This window comes from Elaeis guineensis, chromosome 4 (genome assembly GCF_000442705.2).
Source record: "Elaeis guineensis isolate ETL-2024a chromosome 4, EG11, whole genome shotgun sequence".
Classification (NCBI taxonomy): Eukaryota; Viridiplantae; Streptophyta; class Magnoliopsida; order Arecales; family Arecaceae; genus Elaeis; species Elaeis guineensis.
In genome coordinates, this window is record NC_025996.2 from 14,183,595 (window position 1) to 14,195,764 (window position 12,170).

A 12,170-nucleotide genomic window follows, 5' to 3' on the forward strand; every position below is an offset into this window, starting at 1 on the left:
TTTGCCCACCTATCATTCACTCAGGCTTGCCGCCTCAACCACCCCTTTTCTTTCTCCTCCTCTTCCTTCGTCCATCTCTTTGCCAATCGAGCTCGCTGCTCGCCTCTCCGACGTTTGCTTCCCCATCCATTTTTTTCTTCTATCTCTTGGACCCACTGCCACAAGCCTTCTTGGAGCCACATACTGCTCCTTTCACCACTTGCCTCTCCAATGCCACATGCTGACCCCACGCAGAAAGGAGCGGTGCTCTATCGAAAAGGAGGGAGGAGGAAAGAGAAAGGAGGAGGGGTTTGGGGCCCACCAACTTTTTAATTTTAGGATTGCATCTAAAATTTGAGTTATTCACTTCACTAGTCATGCATATGGCCAATTAAAATTAGTTGCTGATAAATATATCAGTGTAAATCTCGAAAACGAATGGCTAAAAAAAAGTTAATAGTGAAATGGCTAAAAAATAGCTTTGGAGCACCGTAGTAGAACTCATCTGAATTGGATTTAGTTTGAACTTGAATATTTGGGTTCAGGTCATACATGACTTGATATGATCCAAACAAACCTTTGTCTAAAATATTATCCTTGGACCTGCTTGACCCACCATGCTTATCTACTAGATTGGGTCCAAGTCAATTGTTAAGACTTGTATACAAAATTGGATTTGATCAGAGTCAAGCATGCCTTCATCCAACTCAGTCTATTTGCAAACCCAAAATGAAATGAGTCAATCAAGATACGTCTCATCCTAAACGAGAAGGAATGGCCTTTCCAATCAGCTAATCTAACGTCGAGTTCATCTATGATAGGGTTGCCTATGGACATTTTTTTAGAGAGGCAGGGTATAAGGATAGGCAAAGTAAGTGCCTAGATATTTGGAGGTCTTGCAACCCAAATTGCTTGCCAAGAAGTCAGCTTTCAGTGAATTGTCACAAATAAAAACCAGTTAGAATTTACTGAAACCTACAATTGTAGTTCACATTCCACAAGTAAATTCAAATAAAAATGATACCGCTGAAGAGGTTAACAGAAATTTATAGTATCATCTATCATCTATATATTTTAGGAATTTTTGCATATACACTCTCCGAATAATCTAAATTTGCTTAAATCCTCTCTTTAAATTTTATATTTGCATATATACCCTCAAAAAACTCTATTTTTGCATAACTACCCTCCACGTAACGGCCATCCTAACGCCGTTAGATAAAAATATTTTTCTGTAAATTAAAAATTAATTAAAAAATGAAATTACATTTTTATCCCTAAACTAGTTAATGGGTTAACGGGTAGACTGAAGCCACCCGATCCTTTTTTCTTTCTCTTCTCCCGTATTCGTCCCGTTCCTCTCGCTGGAGCCCTAAATCCCGTCAAAGCCTCCACCACCAGTCCCACGCTGGAGATCACCGTCAAAACCTCTCGCTAGAGATCATCGTTGGAGATCCCATCGTCGGGAATCCCCTCCGTGCCGGACTCCTACTCCCTCCACCGCTGGTCCCGCGCATGAGGACGCTCTTTCTCTGTTCTCTTCGTCAGTGATCTCCTCAAGATAGCCGGAGATCGCATCGTCGGAAATCCCCTCCGTGCCGAACTCCTACTCCCTCCACCGCCGCTCCCGTGCACGAGCAACCTTTTCTCTGTTTCCTTCGCCGGTGATCTCCTCAGCATCGTCGATCTTGGTCATCATCGTAAGCCAAGCCGAGCACGTCGGGTTTTTTCCATGCCGGGTACCTCGTCGGAGTTCTCCACGCATTGCACTCCCGAAATTTGGGTTGCTGATGCCGATTTGTCGGAGTTTTGCTGAATCAGATGACCAGGCCGGCCTCCTCTCCGCTCTCCTTTGGCCTCTCCCACCATTTTTGTTTTTTCCACGCCGGGTATCTCGCCGGAGTTCTCCACGCATTGCTTCGGATTTTGGGTTGATTTGCCGGAGTTTTGCTGAATCGGAAGACCAGGCCGGCCTTCTCTCCGCTCTCCTTTGGCCTCTCCCATCATTTTTCTTGGCTTTCCGGTGGTTCTTGGCTCAGCATCTGCTGCTTCATTTCTTTTTCGAGGAACATTGGCGGCATCTTTCTCTCCATCGGTATCCCCTGCCTTCAAAATCTAGATCATCCCAATTTGATGGTTCCTATTCTTCTGGTTTAACTGTGTTCAACAATATTCAACTTGCTACAGTATGATGTCTCTGATTCACGGATACCAACCATATCGTTATATATTGATATGTTTTATCACCCTAAGCATTATATAATATACAAGCTTTAATTTATATTTTATTTTTTAATTAATCTATATATTTTTTATAAATAATTATTTTTCTGAAACATAAACATGAATTAGTTTGATATTTGTTAGTTAAATTTTTAAAATTTATTTCAAAAATATATTCTAAGATTAAAAAAATAGTGAAAACAATGATAATATGTGCTGAAATATTTTATCAAAATTATCTCTATAATTTTGTGGTTATACCACATGAATTGATAAAAGCATTATTTTTTCTTTTTTTTTTTATTTTTATAGTATGGTTTTGGTTGATAAATGTTATTTCGTATATGATTTATCATAAATAGTTATTTATTTCATGTCTACGCTTATTAAAATGAAGCAACCACTTTTCAAGTTGGAGATAAAATTTAGAAGTTATTTTAAGAAGATTAAGAATTCTATAAGAATAAAATATTATTTTGAGAGACAAAAAAGTTGGTTAGTCGATGTTGACCGCTATTTTTACATAGATCTATGTGATGATATAGTGCACATATTCAATTTGAAGCTTGAAGAAACCATAAAGATTTGGTCTATGGTTAGATATTTATCACCCAAGTCTTCATAAACTAATGTGTTTGTTTCAAAAGTATAAAAATTTGAAGGAGTGCTTCTTATTTGTCACAAAAGAGATTAATAATATACAGTTTTCTTAATCAACACTAGGTAGCCAAGATCAAACTGAAATATGTAGAGATGAAATAGCTACAATAGGAGAGGTTCGAGTGGATGATCAAAGGGAGGATCAAAGACAGAATGAAATTAAGCATCCAGCTGCATTAGAGACTGATATCTCAGCTATTGCAATTGAGGATAATGACAATATTGGGGTAAATGATGAAGCTATATTTCAAAAGAAGCAGGAATCAGATATTGAAATTTGTGGTTTTGAGAGTAGTTATCATAGTATATATAATAGTGATTCTGAGTCTGATGATGATGATGATATCATAGAATATGAGAGAGAGATATATGAGATGGACAATGAGAATCCTAACATGTCTGTGGGAGCAAAATTTGCAACTCGAGAATACTTCAAGGTAGCATTGAGTCAATATGCTATAATAAATGAATTTGTTGTAAGGTTCTCAAAAGTGAACCAGATAGAATGACAGTAACTTGCAAAAATGAAGCTTGCAATTGGAGGCTCCATACTTCACTATTATGTGGTGGTCACACATTTCAGGTATTATGATAGAAATATCAATTCTCTTCATTATAGTGATATAAATAATGTTACTTATATTAATTTATTCTTATGGCTGTTTGTGCAGATCAAAAAATTGAAGGAACCTCATACATGCTCATCTGTGAATAAATGTGGCAACAAGATGGCCACACAGTTTTGGATACGTGACAGGGTGATTGGTTGGCTAAGAAAAGAAGGTGACCTGTCATCTATTGAACTAAAAAGGAGATTATTGCAGTTCCATCATCTTGAGCTTCCATATCACATAGTTTGGCGAGGAAAGGAGCTTGCAATGTCCATGATTCATGGGAATTGGACAGATTCTTTTGACAGAATGAAAGATTTCAAGGAGAAGTTTTTCAGAAGAATTCCAGGCAGTATAGTAAAGCTGCAATTAGATGTGGTAGGTGATATGTATTACTTCCACCGCTTCTTTGTTGCTCTAGGAGCTTGCAGTATGGGCTTCTTATCTGGTTGTAGACCTCTTATAGGCCTAGATGGCTGCCACTTAAAGGAAAAATTTCGAGGTGTGATGATGGCTGCTACAGCATTTGATGGAAATAATGGTTTATTTTCGATTGCCTTTGGTATAGCAGAATCTGAAAATGACAATAGCTGGACTTGATTTTTAGAGGCACTTAAAAAAGTAATAGGAACTCCTGAAGGTTTAGTAATTATATTTGATCGACAAAAGAGACTAGAAGAAACAATACAATATATATATCCTCAAACAGAACATAAAAAATGCATGAGGCACCTGTACAAAAACTTTCAAACAAAGTTTTCAAGAGATTGGTTTAAAATTAAGATATAGAAAGCTGCAAGGGCATTCACAAAAGTTTAGCATGATGATGTCATGGATCAAATTAAAAAGGTTAGCTTGGAGGTATTTAAGTATTCGGGTACTGAAAATATTGGTTTGTGGAGTAGATCTCAATTTGGCATCATAGCTAAGTGCTCCTACATAACGAACAACTTTTCGAAGTCATTCCATGCCTGAATTTCTGAGACTAGACATAGACCTGTTCTTGATCTATTAGATGTTGTGAGGCAAAAAATTATGGTGAAGATGGAAACTAGAAGGCGAATGGCTGCTCGCTGAAAAGAAAATTTAGTTCTTTTGGTAATAAAATATATCAGAGATATCAGTCTTAAGTTAGATGATTATAATGTTTACAGAACCAACGATTATAAAGCAGAAGTAATGGAGACTAATGGAAGATATGAAGTAATTCTAAATGAACGAAGGTGTTCTTGTCGTGTGTGGGACATGTTAGGCATTCCTTGTGTTCATGCAGCTGCCTTTATTTGTAGTATAAGAGGTGCAAACTTAGAAAATTATGTTTTTGAATACTTCACCATTGCAAAGTTTAAAGCTATTTATGCATTAGAAATTGGATCATTATCTGGCAAGGCCCAATGGATAAAAGCTGATATTGGATACAAAGTGTTGCCTCCTAAGCTTAATCTAAGACCCCCCAGAAGATCAAAGAAGAAGAGAATTAGAGGTACAGATGAGAATGCATTGAAGAGAATGCACAAATGCAAGCGTTGTGGTGAACTTGGGTATCATGCAAAGACTTGTAAAAATCCAGTAGTGGAGGAATCTCAAGCTTCAGTATCATCATCTTCTGCATTAAACAAACCTAGGAGGTAACATATGCACTAGTTTGACTATGATATTTGTCATTTATTAATTACTTCTTATTAAAAAAATTACAGGCCTAAAAGAAATAGCTCAAGAGGAAGAATGTCAACAACGGGAGGTACACGCATTATTTGTAGCACCAAGAGAGAAAAAAATAAAGGAAGACCCCACAAGCAAGCTAGAATGATGGAAATTTCAGATGGAGAAGTAATGCCTACTATAATCTTGATTGGTATGTGATCGGAGATACTATCTCAATTTTCATATTTTATTTTCTTTCAAGTTATTTAGATCAATATCATGATAATTGCTAAACATAATTGTTTAGTTGATACAAAATTAAATCTCATTATTATTTTTTTCTTTTTGTTGGCTAATTTCAGATTTTATCATGTGGAGAACATGAGCTTGTGAAGCATATCGTTGAGGAAGATGATGATGAGTTATGATTATGACTTTGTTAGATGCTACATTGTTTGAGTGCACATTATTTGATGAGAAGAGTACAAGTGGAAATTACTTTGTTATTACTCTTTCTTGGTTGCTTCTAATTTACGGTAGTTATACATTAATTTGTATTTCAGAGCATGCAAATTGGATTATTAATTTAGATTGCTTGTGGATATACTTTGCTAAAATGATGATGTTAGTAGTTCTCTCAAGTGAAAAAAAGTGGTATCGTGCTTATTGAGATGGGTTCTCTTGCCTGTCACAAGTTTCTCTTTGTTAAATTCCATTAGATTGATTGCATTTATGTCGTTTTGAGTCTACACTAAGGTGGAGCTCATGTTACTTGGAATATGGCAAGGGGTGGCTACATCCGAGCAATTGCACGCTGATATCTTCAAGGAAATGATGATGCTGATTTGATAGTGTCAATAAACAATGGTAGAATACTGGGAAGGAAATAGTGGGTGAAGCTGTGCGAACCTCCTATCATTAGGTCAACTTTATTTTATTTAATTTTTTTTTTGAGAAGTATCTATATAAAATTATTAAACAAGTGAAACATTTTCACTATAAACGTCAATAAAGAAGCAATAGCACTTAAAAGTTAATGTACTTGAATCACCCTTATTATGATATTAATTAATATATTTAAATTCTTTATATCTCGTTAAAATAACATATAATAGATTAAAATTAAATTAAAAATTTTTGTCCGTATACCTTCCTAAACGTCAAAATTTGCATGGATCTCCTTTCAAAATTAATATTTATTTGTATATCCTCGTAAATTACTTCAGTCATTTAAATTTTAAACCGTTAATTTTTTAACGGTGTTAGATGATGTGGGTATATATATAAAAAATAATATATATATATATATATATATATATATATATATATATATATATATATATATATATAAATTTAATATTTTATAAGGATATACATGTAAATATCAATTTTATAAGAGTATTCATGTAAATTTGAATGTTTAGAAAAATATATATGTAAAAATTTTTATATTTTAAGCTAATGATGTCTGACCATGGATCCTTCAAGCAACAAATAAAGTTTTAATAGGATTCAGTTTTGGATCTCATATATATTTTTAGGCTTGGTCGAATACGTGACCAAACCCGATCCAAACCGATCCGCACCCCTGATTTTATCTAATTTGCCCTTGGCCGAACAAAACGAACGTTACTTTAAACCATGGTCCAGACGACAAGAAACCCAAAACCGGTCGGAGCCAACGAGAGGGCCGATTCGAATTCCACCGTCCCGCTCTTCCCCCCACCCAAGCCCACGGCCTCCATAAAGGTTTTAGAATACGCGCTGCCTATGAGCTGCCTCCCTCTATTCGGCCCTCAGCGCGATTCTTAGCCACCATCCGACCACCGCCATCGCCTTCTAGGGTTTCTCTTTCCCCATCCCTCTCCTCCTCCTCTCGTCTCTTTCCACCTTCCTCTTCTCTCCCATTCATTCAAGAAAAATGGTTCAAGAAAACGCTCCTCCGCCCATCCAGCCTCCATTAATGGCGGTCACGGTCGAGCAAAGGCCTGGAATCACTCGGAGCTTCCGAGTAACGAAGCCCCTTCTCGCTCGAAAAAGGACTCAAGAATCTCCTTCCCCCTTTTCCACCCTCAAGTTTACTTCCCCTCTCCTTCTTTCCTCCAGTTTTCACTTTTTTCACCCTTCTTGATTCGCCGATTAACCTTTTCTTTGAATTTTTGTTTCAGATGTATGAATACGAATTTGTCGATCCCGTCGCTCCATTCCTCACCCATTCCCAGGGTTCCGCTTGCCGAGATTCAGAATAGGGTTCCGATTGAAGATGGATACTCCACTCCAGCTAAGCCCCCAGAAACTTGGAATGGTTTTCGAGATGTTGCAGTATCCCCACACAGCAGTGCTGGTTTTCTTGATGATGAGCTTGATGATGCGTTCTTGCAAGAAGTGGATGCCCTGTGCGAAGAGAGGTCCACAGCGAAGAAACAGAGGCCCAGCCTGGAGAGCATGGTCCGTGATACGAGTGCTGTGGAAGATATGGAGCAGCTGAGACAGGAAACGGGTTTGTTTCAAGACCAGAATGATGGTTCTGTGCCTCAGAAGTATTATGATTATATGAAATCGCTGAATGATGCACAAAGGGAGGCAGCTTGTAGTGATATCTCGGTTCCATTGATGATTGTCGCAGGCCCAGGAAGCGGAAAGGTCTGATCTTTTTTCCGGAGCTAGTATCACCCAAGAACTGTTTTCTTGATTTTTTTCCCCTTTCCATTAAATATCATATTTGTGTTTGCTCTTCTTTCTGTCAAAATCTGGAATCTAGAAACACCAAAAAAATTGCTTTCTTGATTTTTATTTTTGTAATATTTTGCGTTTTCTCTTGTTACTGACGATCGGTGGTGTGCAAGTCAGACATCAACTATGGTTGGGCGGGTGTTGACACTACTCAAGGAGGTACGGATTTTGTTGCTGGTATTAAAAAGTTAGTAGTGTGTCATGGTGGATTTCCTTCTTCCATTGCTTTTACTGTTTCAAATGTCATCAAAAAATCTTGTCTCCCCATCCCTTTGCCTCCAGGAAATTGGCCCCTCCAACATTCTTGCAATGACATTCACGACGGCTGCTGCTTCTGAGATAAGGGATCGAATTGGAGCAGTGGTGGGAAAAGCGGTTGCAAAGGAACTAGCAATCAGCACCTTTCACTCGTTCTGTCTGCAGCTCTGCAGGGCGCATGCTGAAAAGTAGGTCACTGTGGTTTTGTTTATTTCGGCTCTTCAATGCTCTTGTACTTAAAAAACTCTGCCATTTTGCATAAAGTGGCTCTGCAAATTTTTATTTACATGAATCTATATGCCATGACTATAAATAGGCACGACCAGAAAATGTCACAGGGATGCTTCATGAATAGTTGTCATGCGGATCCACTTAGGATAAGGAAATTCGTGATAGGGATAGACCTAAAAATTTATTTAGAATGAGGAAGCAAAAAAAAATGAAAACCAGAAACTCCAATTGATATTTCAGCATTTTTAACCACAGTATCCTAATCTCAATCCTAGAATTACTTTTCCATGAATAACTAAACTAATCCATTAATTTTGTACATAATTTGAATGTAGTTCTCAATCCTATTTCATCCTAATACTCTAGTGCTATAGTTTGTACAAACAACTTTTATCAAATAGTCAATCACATTATTTGTTTAATCTGCTTCAAGAAGTTCTTGAAAGAATTTATAGCAGAGTCATGTGATCTTAGTCCATGCATTAATGGTTTAGTAGTAGTACTAGTAGTAATGTGCTTACTTATTTCTCTCCAATGGGCCCCATTTGACAATTTCACAAAAAAATCTTTTTCAAACTTCGAGAAAAAAGAACACTTTTCACACCTTTCCAAACTCCCCTTCTTTGCAGTACATAATATTTTGCTAATACTTTATTCCTATGTTTGCTATTTTTTATTCCAAAACCCTTCCTCTATGACATCAAAACACAGCAAGCAGTAAAAAGCCTCTTCTTAACCTTTTAACCCTCAAAAAGATTCTCTAGTACTATAGTCTATAGAAATATCCTTACTGAAAAAAATGTCTGTGTTTTATCCATGTTAGATTCTCAGCAAGCATCTAGCTGAGAAAAGGTCATTAGGCACCATTTCTAATGGGTAGTTTTTGGTGTTTTGCATTGAGATCCTAGTTGCCTTCCGACATCAGCCTCTCACCATTGCAGTTGTTCATGGTGATAAATTCTTATATTTTCCTCAAATTCATATCTTTGATCTCATCCTTTGTGGGTTCCATTTTCCACAATGCTCAGAATTGATGAAAATAAGACTATATTTTGCAGAAATTGCAAGGACTGGACTTAGAAAATGTTCTCTTTTCATAGTATGACGAGTTCTAAATGGTTAAGAGAGAATTATTTCCACTCTTGAGAATTTGAGGACATTAAGTGGAGAGGACAAGATGGGGATCCTGTATACTCTTATACATAAACTACAATTCCTGAGTTTATCTGTTCATATGTCTGTTTCAATGGCTCCTCATTCATGTTCAGTGCAACTTGCTACATGATCTTTTCTTTTATTTTCTTTCTTTTTTTCCCCTTTCTTGTGGGGTTTCTTTCATCTTCACACCTCACAAGTGCTGAATTCTTGGAATAACAAAACTGAGCTGAGTCAGGCTCTTTGACTTGCAAGTTTTCACTTTTGTACAAATTAAGTTATAGAACATATTTATTAAAGGGGTTTTGCATGAATAAGTCTCTCACTAATTTGTTAGGATGCCAGGGTCCAGGAACCTTTTTTTTTTTTCTGACTGGAACATGCCTAAAGCCAACCTCAAGTACAAACTGGCCCGGTAGCTTTAGACCACTGTGACAACTGATGGTTGTCTGATTGTTATATTAGGCTAATTGATGATGAATTATAGCCCCATTTGAAATGCACTTATATATCTATAAGTGTATATATTTTTATGCATGCATGTATGTAAACAGGTATTTGGAATTATCAGCTATTTCAAAATCTCTTTTACTCCATTGAAAAAGACGATGTTCCCAGGTTGTGGTTAAAAAAGATTTACTGAAATCTATTTTGTTCTATTAACATAAATACCTTGCTAAGCTTGTATTTTGCAAGGAAGCTTTTGGGTTTGAGTAGGCTCATGTCTTTCTGTAAAAGTAGGAATGTCCACCTCTTGAGAGAAAGATAATTTTTTCTCCCTTTTTTTCAGATTAAATTTATATATTAGCATTAGCTATATGATCTTTGGAGAGATAAACATGAGTTACTGCTCGTTTGTTATGCATAGTCACCCTCCTCCTCAGTGGAGATATTCTATCTTTTTTGACTAAACATGTGGACATAACAAGTCAGACTTTTAATGGTCTGAAGTCTTCTAAATAATATGGGAAACAAAATTTTTGTTCATAAAAAATGTTTTTTTTTTAATAACTATTTTTATGTCTCTTGTATTTCTGGGTTTGTTGTAATCTCTTAGTAGCCTCTGTCCAACAAGATATGATACAAGCCTTGATCTGTTTGTCTATAAAATTATATAGGATCATGAAAATACTCTATTGCACCTGGCTTACTTGATATTCAACAGAGACAAATTTCATGATGCCTATGGGTATTGGACATGGCAAATTCTCAAACTCTATTTATGGGTAACAGAAGGGTTACTCATCTACATATGCAGACATATGCATATGATCTTATATGCATTGTCCATATCATTGTTATCACCTACATCCATGTTTATATGTTTTATGCAAACTCTTTTTTAGTGACATGTTAGACATGTAAAATCAAAAAAAAAAAAAAATCTTTTGTTATTGTAAAATAAGCTTATTTAATAGGTTCTAACATTGACAAGTGGATCTGGGAAGCCCTGTCATCTGGCTAGATACTAAATCATCGAGGGATATATGTGCTAGTTTAATTGAGAGTCAACACTGCTGCATCTGAAATATTGGATCACATTCCTCTAAGTAATCTCTTCTTGACAACCAAACAAGAAATCTTAACTGATTTATTTGTTAATGATTGTCTTAATATCACCATATGATATGGATATCATTAGATGCATATGTCAGGCAATACAACATGGGCATGGGAATCCATTGAGTAATAGTTATTTGTCTTTTCTCCTTTTTTTAGATAGTAACAAGTGGGATTAGATTACACTATAACTAAAATGATCTTTATGTCATGTCATATATTATTGCTGTGGAGTTTGGACATCCATTCCCTCCAGTCAATCATTGTTTTTTTTTTTTTTTGTACATTATAACGCTGGACCTTTACATGCCTATCTTTAACTACTTATGCTATTTGAGTATTGATATACAATGCAAAGTATCTAAGATATTTCATTGCATTAAATGCAACTCCTATAGTATATGGCTTTTACTTTATGTATTATAGGTTGGGCCGTACACCTGAATTCCTAATATATGGACATGGGCAACAAAGACGAGCAGTCATTGAGGCCCTGCGCCTTGTTGAGAATGGGAAAAAGAATGGACGAGAAAGTGCAGGTCACAAGCTTGATGAATTTACTAGTGGTAATCTTGCACAATCTTTTAAAGAGACGTCAAAAAAATGGCAGAAGTTTGTGACACAGGTGCATCAAATGGATCCCTTTTATATTTCCACATGGATATCACATTTCAAGACTGAATCATAGTTTGTAAGGTTTTTTCCATTGTATTTTTGTGATGGAAATAGAAAAGATTGTGGTGTCAGTCTCTTGCAACAGTCTAGTCACTGTTCTTTTTGGATTTAAGAATCCTTTTGATGCCTTTAAAAGGCAAATTTTCTGCAAACACTTACATCTTGCTATGCTTTTCTTTACTTGATGAACTTTGTTAAAATGGTGCTTTACTTAAATATATAGGTTCCTGCCATGCCTTATTGAACTCAAACATATAGCATTTACTTTGTGTGATCTTATAGACTTTCCAATAGTTACCAATTGACAGCTTAATTTTCATGATATTTTTGTTTCGGCGGAGACATGGAAAAATTATTTTATTACTACACACAGTTAATTACAGAAAATAATAAATAGCCGTGAAAGGTGGAACCAGAAAGTAAATTAATGCTCATATTCTG

The 12,170-nt window shown here is 36.1% G+C and overlaps 2 protein-coding genes across 5 annotated transcripts in view; both read left to right on the forward strand.

Annotated features, from left to right (window-relative positions):
• The first annotated feature begins 1,320 nt into the window (after positions 1-1,320).
• LOC105043779 (uncharacterized) lies at positions 1,321-5,811 on the forward strand. 4 transcript variants are annotated; one of them, XR_012140647.1, is made up of 5 exons: positions 1,321-2,074; positions 2,926-3,445; positions 3,534-5,101; positions 5,171-5,328; positions 5,480-5,811. XR_012140647.1 is itself a non-coding variant. In XM_073255610.1 (3 exons), the coding sequence occupies exons 1-3, from the start codon at positions 4,653-4,655 to the stop codon at positions 5,500-5,502; spliced, it is 630 nt and encodes a 209-aa protein (XP_073111711.1). In that variant the 5' UTR covers positions 4,085-4,652; the 3' UTR covers positions 5,503-5,811. The 4 variants fall into 4 exon arrangements, 1 of the variants encoding a protein (XP_073111711.1); XR_012140648.1 differs by having other exon boundaries at positions 1,321-3,445; positions 3,534-3,851; XR_012140646.1 differs by lacking the exon at positions 1,321-2,074 and having other exon boundaries at positions 2,440-3,445.
• A 775-nt stretch (positions 5,812-6,586) lies between these two features.
• The window catches only part of LOC105043881 (ATP-dependent DNA helicase SRS2-like protein At4g25120), a 34,539-nt gene continuing 28,955 nt past the window's right edge, over positions 6,587-12,170 (forward strand). Inside the window, 5 exon segments of the mRNA XM_073255611.1 lie at positions 6,587-7,193; positions 7,286-7,760; positions 7,968-8,009; positions 8,133-8,296; positions 11,481-11,679. Coding sequence (XP_073111712.1) covers positions 7,039-7,193; positions 7,286-7,760; positions 7,968-8,009; positions 8,133-8,296; positions 11,481-11,679 — 1,035 coding nt within the window. The 5' untranslated portion in view covers positions 6,587-7,038.